At 33.6% G+C, this 19,904-nt stretch overlaps 1 protein-coding gene across 4 annotated transcripts; it reads left to right on the forward strand.

Annotated features, from left to right (window-relative positions):
- The first annotated feature begins 1,048 nt into the window (after window positions 1-1,048).
- On the forward strand, window positions 1,049-19,602 carry LNO1 (Nuclear pore complex protein). Of its 4 annotated transcripts, none has more exons than XM_047300596.2 (18): window positions 1,049-1,335; window positions 1,420-1,634; window positions 3,076-3,244; window positions 3,660-3,806; window positions 6,637-6,761; window positions 7,469-7,581; window positions 8,126-8,265; window positions 10,134-10,299; window positions 10,650-10,779; window positions 10,858-11,616; window positions 11,842-11,994; window positions 13,994-14,051; window positions 14,679-14,812; window positions 14,904-15,028; window positions 16,390-16,732; window positions 17,201-17,390; window positions 17,475-17,600; window positions 17,673-19,602. In XM_047300596.2, the coding sequence occupies exons 1-18, from the start codon at window positions 1,143-1,145 to the stop codon at window positions 19,388-19,390; spliced, it is 5,004 nt and encodes a 1,667-aa protein (XP_047156552.2). In that variant the 5' UTR covers window positions 1,049-1,142; the 3' UTR covers window positions 19,391-19,602. The 4 variants fall into 4 exon arrangements, with proteins under 4 accessions (XP_047156552.2, XP_087952333.1, XP_047156551.2 ...); XM_088096207.1 differs by having other exon boundaries at window positions 10,858-11,023; window positions 11,114-11,616; window positions 17,475-19,602; XM_047300595.2 differs by having other exon boundaries at window positions 17,475-19,602.
- Window positions 19,603-19,904: the final 302 nt, after the last annotated feature.

Consider the following 19,904-nt stretch of genomic DNA (forward strand, 5'->3'; position numbering starts at 1 on the left):
AGAATCACATCAAATTTAAATACATAATTTCCCTTACGTGGATTCATCTAGAGTTCTTAAACAACACATGTAACTCCAAAAACCCCCCACATGCAACTAAAATTTCTAAAAAAAATTAAAGAGAGCAAAATATAGTTTTACTCTATTCAGCAAACTAATTGAGTAGAAGTGTAGGCCTCACTGTCAAAAGTAATCAGTTCTTCAAACAAGCAGATAGATGAGTAAAAAACTTATAGAGATGTTACAGGAGAGAAAATGTTTCACTTTTATACAGATAATAGCTTTAATAAGGCAACTTGATTTAATTCATACTTAAAAAATATTTTTCATCGGAAGTATTTTATAGAGCCTTACTATAAAATATCCTTTCACATTTTTTTCATAAAATTATAAATTTTAATAGATTAAATTTTATTATTTCTTTAAATTCTTGTAATTTAATAAAATTTGTTATAATCTAAACTTATACAAAAATTTTAGTTTAAATTTGTAAATTTTCAAAATTGAAAATTTTTAAGTATACTTTTATTTGTTTACAATATTAACAACTCTCCGTAAGTTATTGTTTAATTGTAAAATTATAATTTTATATAAATTATAAATCTATATAATCATGTACCTTATGTATGGTTCATATATAATATAGATATATAACTAATATATTATTTTATAATTTCATTATTCTATAATTTATGTAAGTTAATAATTTAATTAACATACAGATTGTATATGTTTTATTAAATTATAAATATATGTCATCATATTATATAATTTATGTAATTTGAAATATAGAAGATCCTTGCATCATGTTTCCACCTCCCATGTAAATATATAAATATATTTATTGCTGTGAAAACAGTTTTTATGTCTTAGTTTAATTTTATTCCTATTTTAAATTTATAAAAACAATATTATGACATCTTGAAGAGAATGCGAGAAACAGGTTTAAATTAAAAGAAAAATATCAGACAAAATATTGTATTTAAATACTTTTTTTTCTTATAAAATAAGCTTTTAAATTTGAATTATTGAACAAGCCCTAACTAAGGAAATTAAGACAGAGCCTCTTTTATCATCGCATTTGTTCTCTCAGGTTCCTTCTTCACTTCTTCTCCACATTGCTTCACTCTCGTGAGTAGAAAATGAGTCCTACAAAAATTGAACCCGAAGAGGTTGAAGGAGAAATAATCGGTAGCACAGATTACTTCTTCGTGAAAGTCGGTGAGGCTGTTCCGTTGAAAAGCTCCGATTTCAATTTTGAAGTTGAAACCCTTCCCTCGCAGGCTATTGCCATCTCTGAGCGCTTTCGTCTCACTTTTGTGGCTCATTCTTGCGGTAATTTGAAACTCTAAAACTGCTTGTTCAATTAAACACAATTTTTTTATTGAATGTTATTTACTTTTGATTTTTGTGGTTTAGGTTTTTTCGTTGTGAGGACAAAGGACCTTATTGATTCCGCAAACGAGTTTAAGGAGAAGAGAAATGGCTCTCCCGTGGAGCAACTGAGTCTTGTGGATGTTTCTATTGGGAGGATACGTTCATTGACTCTTTCCACAGATAATTTGACACTGGCTGCTGTGACTTCTTTGTCCGGAGATATTTGGTTTTACTATGTTGAAAGCTTTCTGAACAAGGTACATTATTTTTCGAATTTGTTCAGAGATTATTTCATAGTTGGTATAATCAGTGGTTTTAATTTTCTTTAATAAAGAACTTTGCTCAGGGACTAATCAACAGCTATCAAGTATAACAATAAGTATCTGAGTTTGCCGATATTTTAAAATCTAAATGTGCTAAATCAGTTTACAATAATTTCTAATACTACTATTGGAGCAGAAGCTAATTAAACTCTTGGCTTGTAAAAAATACATGCAACAAAAGCTAAATGACAACGTGTGAAATAACTCAGGTAATCTTAACCAAATGTGCTTGAGGGTATCCTCATTCTATCCTTTGCCCCATAGTCTGTGTAAAGGCTTTGGTCTCTTGATCCTTTTAGTGTTTTGTTTGAATCTTAGACTTGAATTTAGAGATGATAAAAATCAGTAGTTGTTGTACAACCTTTTGGTTGATATCTACATCAAATATTTCCAAACTTCTATATCACACGTCCATTCATCAAACTTGCTAATTGTGTTATAAATAGTTGGTGAATATCAGCAAAAAATAGACAATACTGATAGTAACTAGTCTTTCTGAAACATAAATATTCCCTTCAGTGATGTTTAAGGAGACAATATTATTTTTTGAAAACAACAACAAATATCTGTCCTATTATGTGATATCAGTTACATGGATTAAGTGATGCCATTTAACTCAATGAGCAAAATTTCACAATGTTATAACCTGGACATTCTTCTTGAAAACTTCTTCTTATGCCATTTTTTCTCTCTGTCTCCTCTTTGTAGTACTAAAATTTTTGTAATCTACTAGTTTCATTGAGTCCTCTTGTCTTGGGACCTTTTTTTTGTGTCCAAATACCTTAGATTATTTTTTACCTTCTTTTCCTCATTTGGTGCCACACCAATCTCTCCTCAGATAAAATCATTTTCCTTAGTTTGAAATTGGGTTTAAATCAATTTTATAAAAATGGCTTGTAAAGTGAGGTTTGCATTTTACTTGTATACTTTAATTTGGTCATAATATTGAACAATGTGACATTCCAGAAAATCCTTCATGCCAATGATTGAATATCTCAAGTATAGAACTAGACCATGTGATCTAATAACCATTGATAAAGATTATAGTGCCGTATTAAAATTTGGGATTGATCGTAACTCAATACCTATAGAACTGTTTTATAAGATGAACTTTGTATTTACTTATGTACTATAATTTGTTCATATCTTTAGTTGATGTGGGATCTTCAACAATTTGTTATTATTTCTTGTGTGCATCTTAGCACTCTTATTTTTGTCACTCCCACCTTTTCTCTTGTCTTTAAAAGAAAAGGTTTAGATATAAGGATAGTGGAAATATATAAATTGTATGCTTTATATCTTTATTTAAAATACAATTTGTATGCTTGAATTATTTTATACCTATTGAACTTTATTATTTATTCCAATTGTTTAGGAAGTTAAGCAATCCTTTTCCTGTTCACTCGACGATTCAGCCTTGGTCAAGGACATGCGTTGGATAACAACACAAAAAAATTCTTACATTGTCCTTTCAAATACTGGGAAACTATATCACGGAGAGATTGGTTTTCCACTTAAACAAGTGATGGACAACGTTGATGCTGGTATGCTTCTTAGTTTTTCACTTACCACATGAATATTTTTATGTCCCATTTTGCCCATGTGTTAATGTTTTATATATCAATGTAGAATTTGGAACATGAATAGGTTACTATGTTATATATCAGTGTGTGAATGTGTTTGTTTATCTGTATTTCATAGTTTTAGTTATTATTATTTTTTTTACCTTTTTGCCTTTTTGTTTGTATATTTCATGGTTGGGAGGTAATGAGTTAAAATCTGCATTTGGCTATGTCTATGCATAGAAGTCTCTCTTCTTTCCCTTGTCTCATGCAATATCTGAATAGAGCAGGGTGTTTGGTGGGCATTGTGATATTCCAATCATATGTCTGGTCCACAACATTTTTTCGTTTATCGTGGCATTCTGAATTACTTATTGTAGTTTGTCTCTTTGTGAAGTTGATTGGGGTATGAAAGGTTCATTTGTTGCTGTTGCAAGTAAGAGTGTTCTAAGTATTTTATCAATTGAGTTTGAAGAAAGAGTTTCAATTTCACTCTCCTTTGGATCATGGATTGGTGATTCTGCAGCAAATAATAGTATAAAAGGTTTGGATTCTTTGTTTCATTGATATGTGTGTATATATGTATGCATGTATGTGTATATGGATATATCGTGTATTAATTACATTTTTTTTTATTTCTGTCTAATATTTCTTGTTATACTTGTTAAATTCATTTTCTATTCAACAAGTTTATCAAAATGATGTTTTATAAAATATATGAAAAGAAAGATCCATACTTTTGGCTCCTTAAAATAATATATGAAGGTTTAATCCACTCATCAAGAGGTCAAGAATGATTCTTAACCCTTAAGCTAGATACATCCAAAAAAGCAGCATTATAAAGTTGTTCATTAAATAGTAAACAATTACTTTATTACTCCATTCAAGCTAGAGCATATATTGTACATACCAATCATGGAGTATATAACCTTAATTATAAGCCTTCTTTAAAGATTTAGTTAGAATCCCTACAAGCTGGTCATTAGAGCTGATAAGTTCAGTATTGAGTTGGACGTCAACTTTTTCCTAACAAAATGACAATCAATCTTTATGTGTTTGGTTCTCATTGTTAAAAATTAGACTTTAAGTCTAATTCAACCCCACAAAACCAGTTTGTAAGGTGAGGTTTGCACCTGTTTATATACTTTAAACTGGTTTTATTCTAGTTGATGTAAAACTTTCAGCACACCCCTTTCATGTCGAGGCATATACATCTTGAGCATGAGACTAGACACTAATGGGTTGTCCAATAGCGGCCTGATAGCGGGTGGAACAATATTCCCAACAAACAACAAATCTCGCTAAGATAGATCTAACCTGAGTCTAATACCATGTTAAGAAGTGGATTTTAAGTCTAACTTAACCTTGCAAAATCGGCTTGTAAGGTGAGGTTTGTATCTACTTATATATTCTGAACTCATCTTATCTCTTCGATGTGGGACTTCCAACACTCACGAAACACTGGATGGGAGAAAATATGAAGGGCTACCTGATTATCATAATACAACTTTGTCTACTTTTCACAAAATTTTAACATTTGAAGGAGTTGTTTATTCCACACAAGTTCAAAAGTGGCCATAGTATCTATGTTCAACCTTTGCACTAGATTTGGCAACCATACTTTGTTTCTTTCTCTTCTAGGAGATTATTTTTCTTCCAATGAATACTTAATTATGATGAATTTACTGTCACTGGGACAACCAACTCATTCTGTTTCACAATACCCTAAGATTTGAGTGTTTCCCTAGTTATAATTCATTAATCCCTATATTGGAGTTTTTGACATATTTGAGAATGCGAATCATAACATCCTAGTGGTCAATGTAAGAATATTTCCTTAATTGACTAACAACTCCAACTGTATAAGAAATATCAGGTCTTCTAATAGTGAGATCAATGTGTTTTCTTACTAGCCTCCTATATATTTATGGATCTGTAAAAGTTTCACCTTGGTCTACCGTTAGGTTTTGATTTAGATCCATGGGACTGACTGTCAATGGACTTGCAGTTTTCCAACCCTGTCTCCTCTAAGATATCAAGAGTATATTTTCTATGTGCAATTACAACTCCTTCCTCTAACTGAGTCACTTTAATGCCAGGAAAGTATTTTATATAGTTAATGTCTTTGGTATAAAAATGTATGAATAAGTGCTCTTATAGTTTAGTGTTCCAGTGACATTATTTCTTGTAAAAACTATATTATCAACATGGACCATTGGATAAACATACTTTCTAGGGGAAGTATGACAATGAAAAACTAAATGATCTTCCTTGTTTTGTTTCAATCCAAACCTTTGCATCGTCTGATTAAATTTTCCAAACCAAATCTGGGTTGATTGCTTCAACCCATGGGACTTTCATGACATGAGAAGAAGGCTTGTGTCAATGGGTTAATGTGTGTAGATGTTGTGGTGAACGGTTAAAACTTGAGAAAGACAAAGATAGGGAAATAAGGAAACAATATACTAAAAAAGGGAAATAAGGAAACAATGTACTAAAACATGAACTAGAAGATTCTACAAATATTTTCTAATTAGGAAGATTCTACAAATATTTTTTTCTAATTAGGAAGATTCTACAGATATTTTCTTTAATTAGAAAGATTTTCCTCTAATTACAACAAATAGTAGCCACAACAAGAAAGTAGTGATACCCTAAATGGCTCAATGTTCACGTCTCTCTCATTTTTCAAGTTAAGCATCTCTATAAGAACTTCTCTCTCCTATCCAACTCTTTATGGGTTCCTTAATAGGTTCCACAAAAAATCCCACGTTTTATATTTTCATAAATACTTTATTTATTAAGTTATAATTATTTTATTCGTTAAATTTAAAAATTAAGAAATTCAATTATGCTATTACTTTTTTGAAATACTTTCTTAAAAATACTTAGAATAAAAACATAACCAGATTGAATTTTATTTAAAATTATGAAAAACATCTGTAAGTAAGCAATCACGATAACATTAAAATTACATATTTAAAATAAGGATTCCTACTGAATTGGTAACAAATCAAACAAATAATTGAGTGTAAATAAAACTGGCTTACAAGGGGAATATCTTTTTGTGGTCATAGTATTAATATGGTTATTTATTGTTGGAAACAATGAATAATACAGTCAGAGACTGAGAGACAAGGAACAAAGAAGGAGAAAATTAGAAAGATCGTGAGTAAAAAAATTGAAAAGAATATTATTTAAATAGGGATTGGAATATAAAAATTTGTTAGATATTGAAATTTAATTAAATTTTAAGATTATCATTTTCACCATGAAATTTAATTGTCTTCTTGTTGCTTGAATTTTGTTGTTTTATAGTGTTGTTTTTATGATGTGCATTGTATAATCTAGTCTTTCTTGAACAATTGTACCAGTTGATTATGTTAAGTGCATTCGACCTGATTCTATTGTAATTGGATGCGTTCAAGTTACTGAAGATGGCAAGGAGGAAAATTATCTTGTCCAAGTTATTAGAAGCCGACATGGTGAAATTAATGATGTAAGAGCAAAATCCTTACAATATATTTTTTGTTTTTATCATTAATGCGATTTTGACTAATTACTGTAATAGAGATCGAACATTGATTAAAGATTTGACTAATTAATAACTATAGTATATAAGTAGAGATAATCCTCGTCTTACATGCTGGTTTTGTAGGATTGAGTTGCCTGTAAACCATTTTGTAAGATGGTATTTGAGCCTATCATAGCAAGGTTTGCTAGACTATCCTAATGTTCCACACCTTGTATGGGTTTTCTGAATGATACCTTTCATATTTTCTTACTAGATAAATGTTGAAGTTTAGAATGCACGTAAAACAAATATCTAGTTATTTTTGGATCTATTTTGTTTCTCTTCAAAAGATTATGAATAAAGTATGCACTTTAATTCCTCTCATAGCATGAGGAATAATATGGCTGCTAAAAAAGCATTAAGGCAAGCTTTTGCGATACCTATCTGTAAGCATTTCAAAAGTAGCCAAGATATTTGAGAAAGTATCTCAAAAAGGTTAAATTAAATAAAGAAGTTGGCAATTTTTGGATATGTATCTTTAGAAGCATTGGTATCTAAGACAGTTATGATGCTAATATTATTCCATTTTTTGAGTATCTGGGCTTCATAAGCGAATTCTGGGGTACCCTATTAAAGTCACAGCTATTTGTTTTCATGAGCATTAAATTCTAAATTTGTATTTTCTCATGCAGAAATGTTCTGAATTAGTTGTTCAATCCTTCTATGATATATACCAAGGGTTAATTGATGATATTGTACCAGTGGGAAGTGGGCCTTACCTTTTATCGGTGTACATAAACCAATGGTAAATCTTCTGTATTTCTTTACTGATGTTTCCTGATATCCTTATCCATTTTTAGTTTGTTTTCTGCCTTTTCTTGTTTCTGTTTCTTATATGGTTTCTATCTGTTTGGTGTCATAATTTTACTTTTAAGTCTGGTTATAAACTTTGATACATATATCCTGAGATAGATAGTTCTCTGCTGCATGCTTTAGGCTGAAAGTTCAAAGCCAAATCTAAATCGGTTTTTGAACCCAGTACCAATCATTCATTATTTGCTATATGACTTATTAGTTATTTGTCTGTATTTTCTTCATATTTCATTGCAAGCTATAAAACTTTGGGTCTTCTTAGATTGTAACCTAATCATTCTTTAAGACTCTAGGCATGCCTCATGGTAAAAATATTTTGGTTGTCTTTTTTGTGTTTTTGTTTGCTGCATCTCTAAAACTTGTTACTGATAATCAATGTCATTCTTTACATTCCTTGAATTTTGTTAAATTTCTCTCTTGAGCAACCTGGGAATGTGAGCTAACTGATAGCCTTTTTTTTTCCTTAATAACAACAGCCAACTTGCAATCAATGCCAACTTGAAGAATACAGATCAGCACATTATATTACTTGGTTGGTCAGCAGATGATGACAAGAGTGAAGCTGCAATTGTTGATATTGAACGAGATAAATGGGTTCCAAGAATTGAACTTCAAGGTACTTCAAGATTGCAAACAATATTTGTAATATAACATTATGGTGTCATTTGTAATATAACAGAGGAAGTTTGGAGGAAAAAGGGTACTGCATTAAAAGAAACACCAAAACAGAATTGAGAATGCCAATCACTAGGAAAGTACAACATTAAATGATAACAATTCATTCAATGGTTACTTCCAATAAAAACCTTTTATCTGTGGATTTCTTGATAAAAAATTTTAGGAAAGGAGAGAACATCACTGGATGAAAATTATATTCACTCCATCACTTGGGGAACACACCCTTAAAAGCTAGATGTTTTAGGGGGAGAACCAAATACATAAATACTCCAAAGGGGTAGAAACAAACAATCAAACACTCCACTAAGCGTGTCATACAACTTGACGTGAGACTTAAGCACTCCACCACACCCAAGTTCCTATCACAACTTTCAACTCCCTCAGCTAGTCTTCTGGTGGGATCTACTTTAAAAATCATCTGCTTTGCTCCAGTTCGTCTTACCTAAATTAGGTGTATGGCCAAAGAGTTCTTCATTGAACATTGCTTTGAGTTCTGATGCAACAATTGTAAGAAAGAGGTTTAGATGTCTATAGTTAGAAGTTTTAGAGACACAAGGTGCACTGGTGGTTCATCAGGCAGTTAAATGCATCTGTCAGTGATATCGCTTTGGACTCTTCAAATGTTTATGTTAGAATTAAGTTGCAACTTCCAAATTTTCTTTAATGTGTCTTTGGGTAGAGAATTTCGGGGAAGGGAATAACGGTGAATAAGTACTTGGGGCATGTGGCATTCAACAACATCACGAGGTTGACATTTGGGAAAAGATTTGTACCCAGAAGGTGTGCTGCACGAGCAAGGTGGAATTCAACAACACACATCTCTTGGCTCCACAGGATGTTCCCTCTAGAAGAAGGGGCTTTTGCCAACCATCGACCTAGGCCTGATAGTTTCACCAGATTGCACCAACTCTCTCTCTTGCCCATGGTCTTAGGTTCCTCCAACCGACAGGAAGCTTGTTATGTATTACCTCGAGCAAGTTTTTACAAAAGCTTCTGTTCTAATGCTATATATGAAGAGACTGTTCCAGCTTACCTAATTTGAAAACAAAAATGTTTTCTGGATGAATTGTTTTGGAGGGGTTCACTTTTTCTGGATAATGTAATCCAGAGTTATCACCCTTATTTACTACGATCGTTTTATCCAGAACACAATTTTGGATTTTGGGATCTGAAAACTAATTTAGAAAATAACACAAAAAAGGGGCACTACAGTCATTTTAAAAGGATTGGGTGCTACTAGAAAGTATGGTGGTACATGAAGAAACAACCTTAATATTTTGGATCTCAGGTTTTGTGGCTCAACCTGAAGCTAATCTTTGGTTTCTATAGAATTGTATATGTTCTGAATGTATTGTGTCTAATGAGACCACACAATATGTATTTATACTATTTTACAGAATCAATTCTAATAAAAACACCTAATAATTAGGAATCAATCATCCTAATTTCCTAGGTCATGTAACAGTTAATTTCCTACAAATTTGTAACAATTGATTACATTCTAGCACTCTCCCTTAAGCTGAAGCATATATGTCATATGCACCAAGCTTGTTATAAATGTATTCATTTTGAGGGCCTCTAAGGGACTTAGTGAATATGTCAGCTAGGTGATTGCCAGAGTTGACAAAATCAGTAGTAATTTCTTCAGAGAGCACCTTTTCTCTAACAAAGTGATAATCAATTTCAACGTGTTTTGTTTTTTCATGGAAGACTGGGTTTGATGTAATGTGAAGTGTAGCTTGATTGTCACAAATAAGCTTTGTTTCATTTGCACTTACCTAAGTTTGTATATTCACTTTTTTCCAGAAAATGGTGATGATAATTTACTAGTGGGGCTATGCGTTGATAATGTTTCAATCTATCAAAAAGTTGGAGTTCAACTGGGTGTGGAAGAAATGACAGAGCTTTCACCAATTTGTGTTCTTGTATGTCTTACATTAGAAGGAAAACTTGTCATGTTTCATGTTGCCAGGTAAATTTTGTGAAATTCTCTTTTATTTCCATTCACAAGTATTGGAGTATAGTTTTACTCCTGTAGCCAGTGTTCAGTATATTTCTGTTACGTGGTGTTTGACTGTTGTATCCTGTGACTAACTTTCTGTTCAGGTAGTTAGGAGTTAGTTCAAGTAGTTATATTCTTATTGTAATTCATGACCAGGTTATCATCCTACTGTCAAGTGGCATCATCCTTTTTACACACTAACTTCTGGATGATTTCTTTCAAACTTTAGTTGTTTTTGGAAATACAGTGTCTTATTTTTAATTTTCTTCTTGTGCTTCAAAATTTTCTATCTTCAAAAGTTGAATAGATTTTATCATTAGTCTTGCAGGAAATAAAGATTCACCGGAGATTGTTTCTGTTCTGCACAATTATGAAAATACTTCTCTAGAAAGCCATCCAGGATATAAAGGTTGCACTTTTTCTGAGGGATTGCAGAAGCAGGAAGATAAGGTGTTTTTGGTTCTTAATTTTAGAATTTAAAATGGAAGAGTTATTCTATTGAATACTTATTGATAGAGTTTTGTGCAGACTTTTGAGGTTAATGGGAATCTGATGGCCAAGCCCTCTGGCAGTCTTCAACAAATAACATGTTCTGATACTAAGGACTCAGAAGTGAAATTAGTGGCAAATTCACAGAGTCTATCGTCTAATGAACAACAAGTTGTTTCTGTTGTAGATGCGAATCGAGATACTGGTAATCAAAATCCATTTGGTTCAGGAGAACCACAAAAGATCTTAGGTCAAAAGACTGCAGCCCTTGGAACTAACATTGGTTCTTTAACAGTGAACAATCATTCTGCTTCTTCTGGTTTACCAGAAACTACTGAGAAGACCAGGGAGCTGTGGACAGGAAATAGCTCACGGGACTCGCAGAGAGCTTTTAATCTATTTCCTGGTGAAAAATTTTCATTCCCAAAAGAGTCAGATGTGTCTTCAGTTTCAGCTTCTAGCTACGCTGATGGTGTGGGTTTTCAAGATAGAAAGTATACCATGGGTGCCACAAATGTTTCTGGGATTATAGGTGGAAAACCCTTTGTTGTACAGGATATGAATAAATCTCCAGCCATCAATTCCACCAGTAAGCTAGCTCAGAATAGGGGACAACTATCTCCTTTAGTAGCTGGAAATATGCTACCAGCGTTGAATAGCAGTTCACATTTGTCATCTGACAGTAATACTGCAGCTATGAAGTCTTCTGCTACGAAATTCCTTCCTTCAAATGAGCAGCATGGAACTTCAACTAAGCTTGGGATATCCAGTTCTGATTTATCCAAACAGTTTGGCAATGTACTATTTCTGGAAATCTTTCATGCTTTCAACATATAAATGGTAGATCTTGTGCCTCTAAGAAGGCATTAATGATGGAGATATATTACTTTCTTGTTTTATCTAGTCTTTTATGCTGTAAGGAGGAAGTCCTGATTGTCCTGTAATGTATTTTTCCTCTCTGGTATTAAATTCTGCAAGGAGTCCTGATTGTCTTGCCCTTTTCTTTCCCTTTCTTTCTGCCAGATTAATGAGATGACTAAAGAATTGGATCTACTTTTGAGATCAATAGAAGTGGCTGGTGGGTTCAAAGATGCTTGCACAAGGTCACTACAATGTTCAATTGAAGAAGTGGAGCTAGGCATGGATGCTTTGTCTAAAAAATGCAAATTATTAATGGTGATGTTTCCAGTGATATATTAATCATGTTTAGTTTCTATTAAAGTTTTAGGCGTCTTAAACAGAGTTCCATGATGTCTTGCAGCTCCTGTGACTAATTTTACCTTGTGGGATGAGACTTTTGTCGGTGTTTATCTCCTAGAACTTTTTCTATTGGAATCTCAATAATTGAAGTAACAAAGTCAGGCAATTTGTTTTCTCCTAGAAAATGATAATTCTTAGAAATTGGTCTTTAGGGTCTATTTCAATCCCACTAAGTAGCTTGTAAAATCAAAACTTTCCTAGTTTTATGAACTATTTAAGTGACATCTCTAGTTGGTGTGTGACTAAACCACCACTTTGGAGGTTTGCTATTAAGAGATGCTGCAACTAAGGCAGGCTAGTGGCCAAAATTAATGATAGGTTTCCAATCAAGAAACCTAATCAATTCTCACTCTGACACACAAAGAAATGATTCAAGAACTCTGTATAACCTCTCTGGTATTATTAGACAATAGAAGAATACAAGAATAGACGCAATGATGGAAGCCTAACCTCCCCCAATAGGAATAACAGTCCTGTTCAAAATACACCAAACGTCCCCCCAAAGATCCCTTCTACAACTAACGCTCTCCTATTTATACACATATTCCCGCCTTTGTCTAACTGTCAAAACAGTTAGTTCAGAACTAACGTTTCCTTCTCCTCTCATATACTAATAATCTTCTATCAATTAAGCTGACTTATCAACACTCCCCCTTATGTCTCGGACTACCAACCTGGAGCGTGGCCAATGCAAATCAACAATAGATCAAGGGTTACCACAATTCAGGCAGTTTTCCAACAACGATCTTTATTCTATTTTGTATAGGAGAATTTGGATTCTTGACCTTCCTAATAGTTTACAAGTGTCCTTTTTCATTTCTTTACTCATTCTCCCAATAAAGCAAAAGATTCCCTTGATAAATTTATTAGGATATCCAAAACTCCTAAAGTGAATTCTTGTATGGACTGCATTACCAATTAGGATCATACAAATGGTTTCCTGCAGTATGAAAACCTAAAATTGACATTTACCCCAATATTTGTGTTATGTGTATGATCAACTTAATTAATTTTAACCATGTATTCTAGTTATCATATGGTGCCAAAATACATTGTGGAGACAATACTCTGATGTCTTCATAAATGTGGAGGAATTGAATAAGATTCTTGTGTCACTGTGCTGTTCAACTCGGTATTTTTCAGGAGTTTCCGTTTTGGTTTGTAGAGGCAATGGACCACCAATGTCCATTGCTATTGTTTGAATGTTTTCTAATTTCTTTTTAAGTAGTTTCTGGTAGAGGAAACTCATCTACACAAAACTGGTTTTTGAAGTCAATGCATGATAATAGTTTTTCCAATAGTCTTAGAAAACTACTAATGGTTATCTATTTTTGTAACCTATTTGGTGACCTACAAACTTGTCCTTTTTGTTTTTTTTTTTGTTTTTTTTGAAACTTTGATTTAGTTATTCCTTAACATTTTTCCATATTTCTTTTTTCTTTTCTGGAGATGTTGGTTTGGTATATTTGCAAAGACTACAGTTTACAAAACAAGCTGAATTTGTATTTGCCTATGCTATGCAGCTGTGATGTCTCAATGTATTCTAGATATACTTAAGCCCCTCAAGTGTTCCAAGAATTTTATTGTGTTTTCTTGCTTACTATTTTTATCTTTCTTTTTGTCCTACGATTCATTAGCTTTAGGCGTAAATAGTGTTTCATTATCTCTCTTTCCATTCAATTATTTTAATGGTTTCTTCTTTTACATGCGTAGTGTATTTTTTTATCTGAGTGTACTGAACTTTCACAACTTATTATTGGATTATAATGGACAACTGATTAGTGTTTATGCCTTTTATGTATGTATTATAATTCAGATTTTTTTTTTCTAATGTCATTACTACTCATGCGTGTCTGTTTTGTTTCCGTTATCCTAGTTATTCTAATATTCAAATTATATCCCCTTAACTTTTCAGTCCCAAGTGGATGAACATCACGAGGAAGTTCATTATCTTCTTAACAAGACAATACGAGGTAATCTTTATCAGTATTTTTTCGCGGAATTGTTAACGAATTTAACTGTTTGGTGACATCAATTCAGTAATATTAGTATACTATTAGTGTACCTATCTATATTTAATAAAAAATAAAAATATTTTATTGCAAAATGGTGAGTAATTTGTCTAGAATTTTTTTTTACTGGTGTATCTGCTAAAATATCAAATATCCAAAAGATTCCATATATGCTAAATTATACTTTTGGTCAATGTAAAATACAGTCGTTTTTAACAGGCTTCTGGAAATCATTACTTTCACCATTGGGCCTTTAAAAGTTTTCCATCAAGTCTTCAAAGGAGGCTGAATCATCTAAAGATCTGTGCCTTGTCAAAATAGTTGAGGATTCAGTCTGATCTGTATTCAAATGTAAATTGATACCATAAAAATTTGTCAACATGTTTTAAATTATATATTTTGCAGGGGCTCAAACTCAGTCTCTTGCTTTATCTTGTGAACAAAGTAAAACAACATTTTTTGTTAGAAAAATTATATTCTGTCCCGAGTGACATCCCACTTTTATTGTTACATGTATTCTTTTTGTTGTCAAAATGGCGTAAGACATTTTCTCCATTCGACCTAAGTGGTTATCTGTTTGGATTACAGTTATGGCAAGAAAAATATATTTGGAGGGCGTATATAAGCAAGCTTCTGATAGCCGATATTGGGATCTATGGAATAGGCAAAAGTTGAATTCAGAACTTGAGCTAAAACGACAGCATATATTGAGTCTGAATCAGGTATTATGGGTTATAATTTGCCAATTCAGCTAAAACGACAGCATATATTGTGATCTATGTTATAACAAGTTTATCTCAATCCTTATTCCAGGATTTGACCAATCAGTTAATTGAATTGGAGAGGCATTTCAATGCCCTTGAACTGAATAAATTCAGTCAAAATGGTGGCCGGGGCATGGGTCATGGACCTTCCCAAAATAGATATGGACCTTCGAGGTATAATAACTTGTAATAAATTTTGCACTGTAACTCTTAACATGTTCATGCAATTTGAATGTATAGATGTGGTCCGATCATTTGTCTTGTTGCCATTAAGTAATCTGTAGTAGTACTGATCACTTACTAATTGGAAGAGATACTACTCTTGATACCAGAACTGATAGGCTTGTTAATAGACATAATTTGCAAGTATTGAATATAGTGAAAAATTAGGTATAGGGTTAATCTCTCTTGTGTAGAAAATACACATATAGTAATGTATTTATAATACAGTGAATGTGGGCTAAGCCCAAATACAAATGAATATCTAAAAAATAACATAATTAACATAGGGACATTTTCCCTAATTAACATAAAATGCAATATATCTAACACTCTGCCTAAAACTGGTGCATATAAATCATATGTACCAAGCTTGTTACAAATATAATCAATTCTTGGTCTCTGTAAAGACTTGGTGAAAATGTTTGTTGATCATTTGATTTTATGAACTCAGTTTTAATATCTTCAAATACAATCTTCTTTCGAATGAAATGACAATCGATTTGAATGTATTTGGTCCTCTTGTGAAAAACAAGATTAGAATTGATATGAATAGCAGTTTAATTGTCACATATAAGTAACCATATTTGAGTGACATTTCCAAATTGTAATTCTCATAGCAATGCAATATATCTAACAAGTACATACAAGAAAGGAAAATTGGAGTATAGCAAAACTATTCTTTTAGTTAAGCGATTTTAGCAGCATCATTTCAAAAAATTACTCTCATCCACATGGACAATTAGGTAAACACACTTCCAAGGGGAAGTATGAATATAAAACATTGAATGATTTGCTTCGCTGCGATGCAACAACATAAAAGTGAACATTGGTTTGTGCTTTTTACAATCTGAAATGCCTGCACTATTAATTTACTTCGCCTTTGTATTTTTCTTGTCCAGCACACACTCATGTTGCTTGATGTCTCCTTATTTGTGCTCTTTGTTGCATTTGCTTATTTTTCTGCTACTTAACTACTCAGCACAAGTTGAGCACCATCACCAGGAAGATCAAAAATCCATCCCCGAACCATGTGACACACATAATCCATGTTGAGATTCCATTCATTAGCTCTTATTTATCTGGGAGTTAGATTTGCATTTAGCTTCTCTGGGAATTTTACATATGGCTTGTCTAGCAGTCTTCTTTTTGTGGATTTGGAGAGATTGAAGGCTTTGCATTGCATTAATAGTAGATTTTCATTTCTGGTTGGTTTCTCTTTGTTATGAAATCTCCTGTGTGTCTAGGTAGGCATTTAACTTCAAGCTTTTTAAAATCTTCTGTTTGACTGGACTTTAGTTTCCTCCCCTTTGCAGATATGTTCAGTCATTGCATAGTTTACATAGCGCAATCAATTCACAGCTTGTAGCTGCAGAAAATCTCTCTGATTGCCTTTCAAAACAAATGTCAGCTTTGAGTTTAAGGTCTCAAACTGAGGAAAGAAAGAATTTGAAGGAGCTACTTGAAACAATAGGAATTCCATATGAGGAAGCTTTTGGCTCACCAGACACGAAATGTTTTATGAAGACTCCACCTAGTAAGAAGATTCTGTTTTCTGATTTGACAGTTAATAAAGATCAATCTAGGAGAAATCAAACCAGTGCAGTGAAGAGTTGTGAACCGGAAACGGCCAGGAGGAGAAGAGACTCACTTGACCGGGTATATTGATGTGTTAGTTGCTTATGGATTACTTCAGTTTTGGTCATATCAATATGCCACAATTAAGCAAACTGATTTGTTTGTGCTGTTCAGTTGGTTGTTTGAATAAAGACTGACAATATATTTCTATTTTTTGTCTGCTTCTGTCGATTATAATAACCATGTTCTAAATATTTCTGCTAGTACATTTGTATTTTCGTGCGTACATTTTTATCTGAAACGTCCATCTGTCTAGTAATTTGAAGGAGAGCACTATTCATTTGTATAAGTAAAATGGAGGTGAGTTAACTGGAGTGTTTGAGTGGTGAAATAAAAATACTGCTTCGGGAAAATAGTGGTGGGAAATGTAACATGTCCCTAGAAATTATCTTAAGTATGATTAGGATCTTTATTGTCCTTATGTAGTTGTTCTGGTATATTGCTTCGATTAATGATTGTGACTTGTGACTTCTACCGATTTTGGTGCAGAGTTGGACCTGTTTTGAACCTCCTAAGACCACCGTCAAGAGGATGCTACTGCAAGAACTTCAGAAACTTAATAAAAAAGAATCATTATATTCAATGAATAAAGAAAAAAAAGCTACCACGTTAGAGGGATCTGCTCCTCGTCAGACAGATGCTAGAATTCCTTCAGTTGTATTCCCTTCTAAAATGAAAGGTGAGCTGCAATCAATTGTTTACCTGGTTGTTAACTTATGGTTTAAGTTTCTGACACTTAAGTTTTTTATGAATATACTTGCAGCAAACATTCTAAATTCTCATCTTCAACTTGAAGAGGTGTCGGAAAAATCAAAGGCATTTATACCTGCTGACAGCCTCCGAGCACCCACTCAATTTTCAGAGTGTACATCTAGTGTTTTGCCAAAAGGTAATGCTTTATTCATACCCCCACAGTCTGCATTCCATTTGTCACCAACAATGGTGCATGGTTATTCCACAGAGACTAAAGATTTGGCTGCTGAAAAATCAACTGTTCAAAAGTTTGATTTTGCTTCAAATAATGAAAACAAGCCTACCCTGCATTGGAAAATCGCTCAAAAATCATCAATACCTACCTATTCAACCACAGAAACACCTTCAATGCAGACTATATCCAGTGAAATGCCCATTACAAAGAGTAAAATGACTATTGTTACGAGTTCCACAACCGTAGACAAACCTTCTAGTGCGTTTACTCCCGAGACTTTGAGAAAAGTCTTCCCGTCATCTGAGACACAGTCATCTACTACTTCTACATCGTCACACTTCCTGGGAAAAGTTACTGAATTCCACGTTGATAAAAGCCTGCCCAAGGAAAATGTTCCTGCAGTCCCCACATTTAGCTTTGTGCCATCTTCGACTGCTAAGACATCATCCTCCCCACCATCATCATCTGTCCCATCTGCAGCAGTGCCAGTAGCAGCGTCAGTGACATCAAATAGCTTGACTAGTTTGAACACCACTACGGATTCAAATCTTGCCATGTCATCATCTTCATCACCTTTTCTTCACTTTTCTAATCAGAAACCTAAAGACACAGTGACATCGCTACCTAACCCACCTGGCTTTAAGTCTTCCTTAGGGCCACTTAAGTCAGAGACTCAACCAGCTTCCGTATCTAAATCAGATATTCAACCGGCTTCTCTACTGAAAGCAGATATTCAACCAGCTGCTGTGTCTAATTCAAAGACTGATCCAGACGCTGCTGCAGAAGTAGTCACTAGACCGAATGAACCCGTAAGTAATGCATCTGAATTGAAGCTTGAACCTACAAGGAAATTCAGTCCTACTATCGATCAATCTTCCTCCAACAATATAACAAGTTTTGATCTCAATGCAATCCCAGTTTCTCAAGCTGCACGACCTTCTGATACTCCCTTGCAGTTTTCAACTTCTTTCCTTTCTTCTGCTAGTGCTTCAAGTGGGAAAAATGAGGGTTTGGAAGTTGGAATTTCACATGAGGATGAGATGGAGGAAGAAGCTCCTGAGACAAGTAACAACACGGCTGAACTTAGTTTGGGAAGTTTTGGCGGGTTTGGGATTAGCTCAAGCCCTAACCCATCAATGCCTAAGTCAAATCCTTTTGGGGCTTCATTTAATAATGTAGCGACTAGTTTATCAAGCTCTACAGTTTCATTCTCTGTTCCTAATGGAGCGATGTTTAAACCAGCATCTTTTACTTTCTCAAACCCTCAGTCATCTGCGCAAACTCAGACAACAAATCCTGGTGCATTCTCTGGTGGCTTCAATACTGGCGCAGCTGGTCCTGATCAAGCTCCTCCTAGTGGGTTTGGGAAGCCAGCTCAAATTGGATCAGGGCAACAGGTTCTTGGATCAGTACTCGGTGGTTTTGGACAATCAAGACAGCTTGGTAGTGGTTTACCTGGAAGTGGTTTTTCCCCTCCCAGTGGTTTTGGTCGTGGATTTGCTGGAAGTGGTTCTACTAACACTGCCATTGGTGGAGGGTTTGCTGGCATAGCATCAACAGGCAGAGGCTTTGCTGGTGTTGCCGGTGCTGCTCCTCCTGGTGCTGGTTTTGGTGCTGTTTCTTCAAATGGAGGATTTGCTGGAGCTGGTTCAGGTGGTGGTTTTGGAGCATTTAGCAGCCAAGGGAATAGTGGATTTGGTGCAGCTGGCGGCAGTAAGCCACCTGAGCTATTCACACAGATGAGAAGGTAGTCCAAGGTTATACTTATTGAAATGCTCAAGTAGAGTTTATACTGTGAAGCTCCATAAAGTAATTACGGCCTAACTCAATATTAAGAAACGGGATGATTTTAATGATGAACAATTGTGTTCTAACTTTTCCCTGAGAAATGTATGAAATTTGTAGTCAAGGTTATTGTGCGTTCTATTTTGAAATGACAACCGAAGGAAAACTTGTTTTTAAATGTTTAGAATTGAAAATAGTAACAACCTCGATTTAGCTAGTTAAAGCATATTATATTTGGGATTGATTTGTAATAAACAAATCAAACAGTTAAAATTCATTTTGGAGCAATATTTTATTGGGCAGAAGCAAAAATAGATAAATGGTATGAAAAGTTATGTATGTTCTCTTATTTTATTTAAAACAAGTTCAAAGAAAACAGAGAAAGTTACGTTTACAAATCCTAACTCTTAATAGTACCTTTTTATTCAAATTTTTGTATACTCTTTAAATCCAAATCTCAAATATTTTAAAATTCTTTAT

This window comes from Vigna umbellata, chromosome 8 (assembly GCF_029865625.1).
Source record: "Vigna umbellata cultivar VRB3 chromosome 8, Vumbellata_1.0, whole genome shotgun sequence".
Lineage (NCBI taxonomy): Eukaryota > Viridiplantae > Streptophyta > Magnoliopsida > Fabales > Fabaceae > Vigna > Vigna umbellata.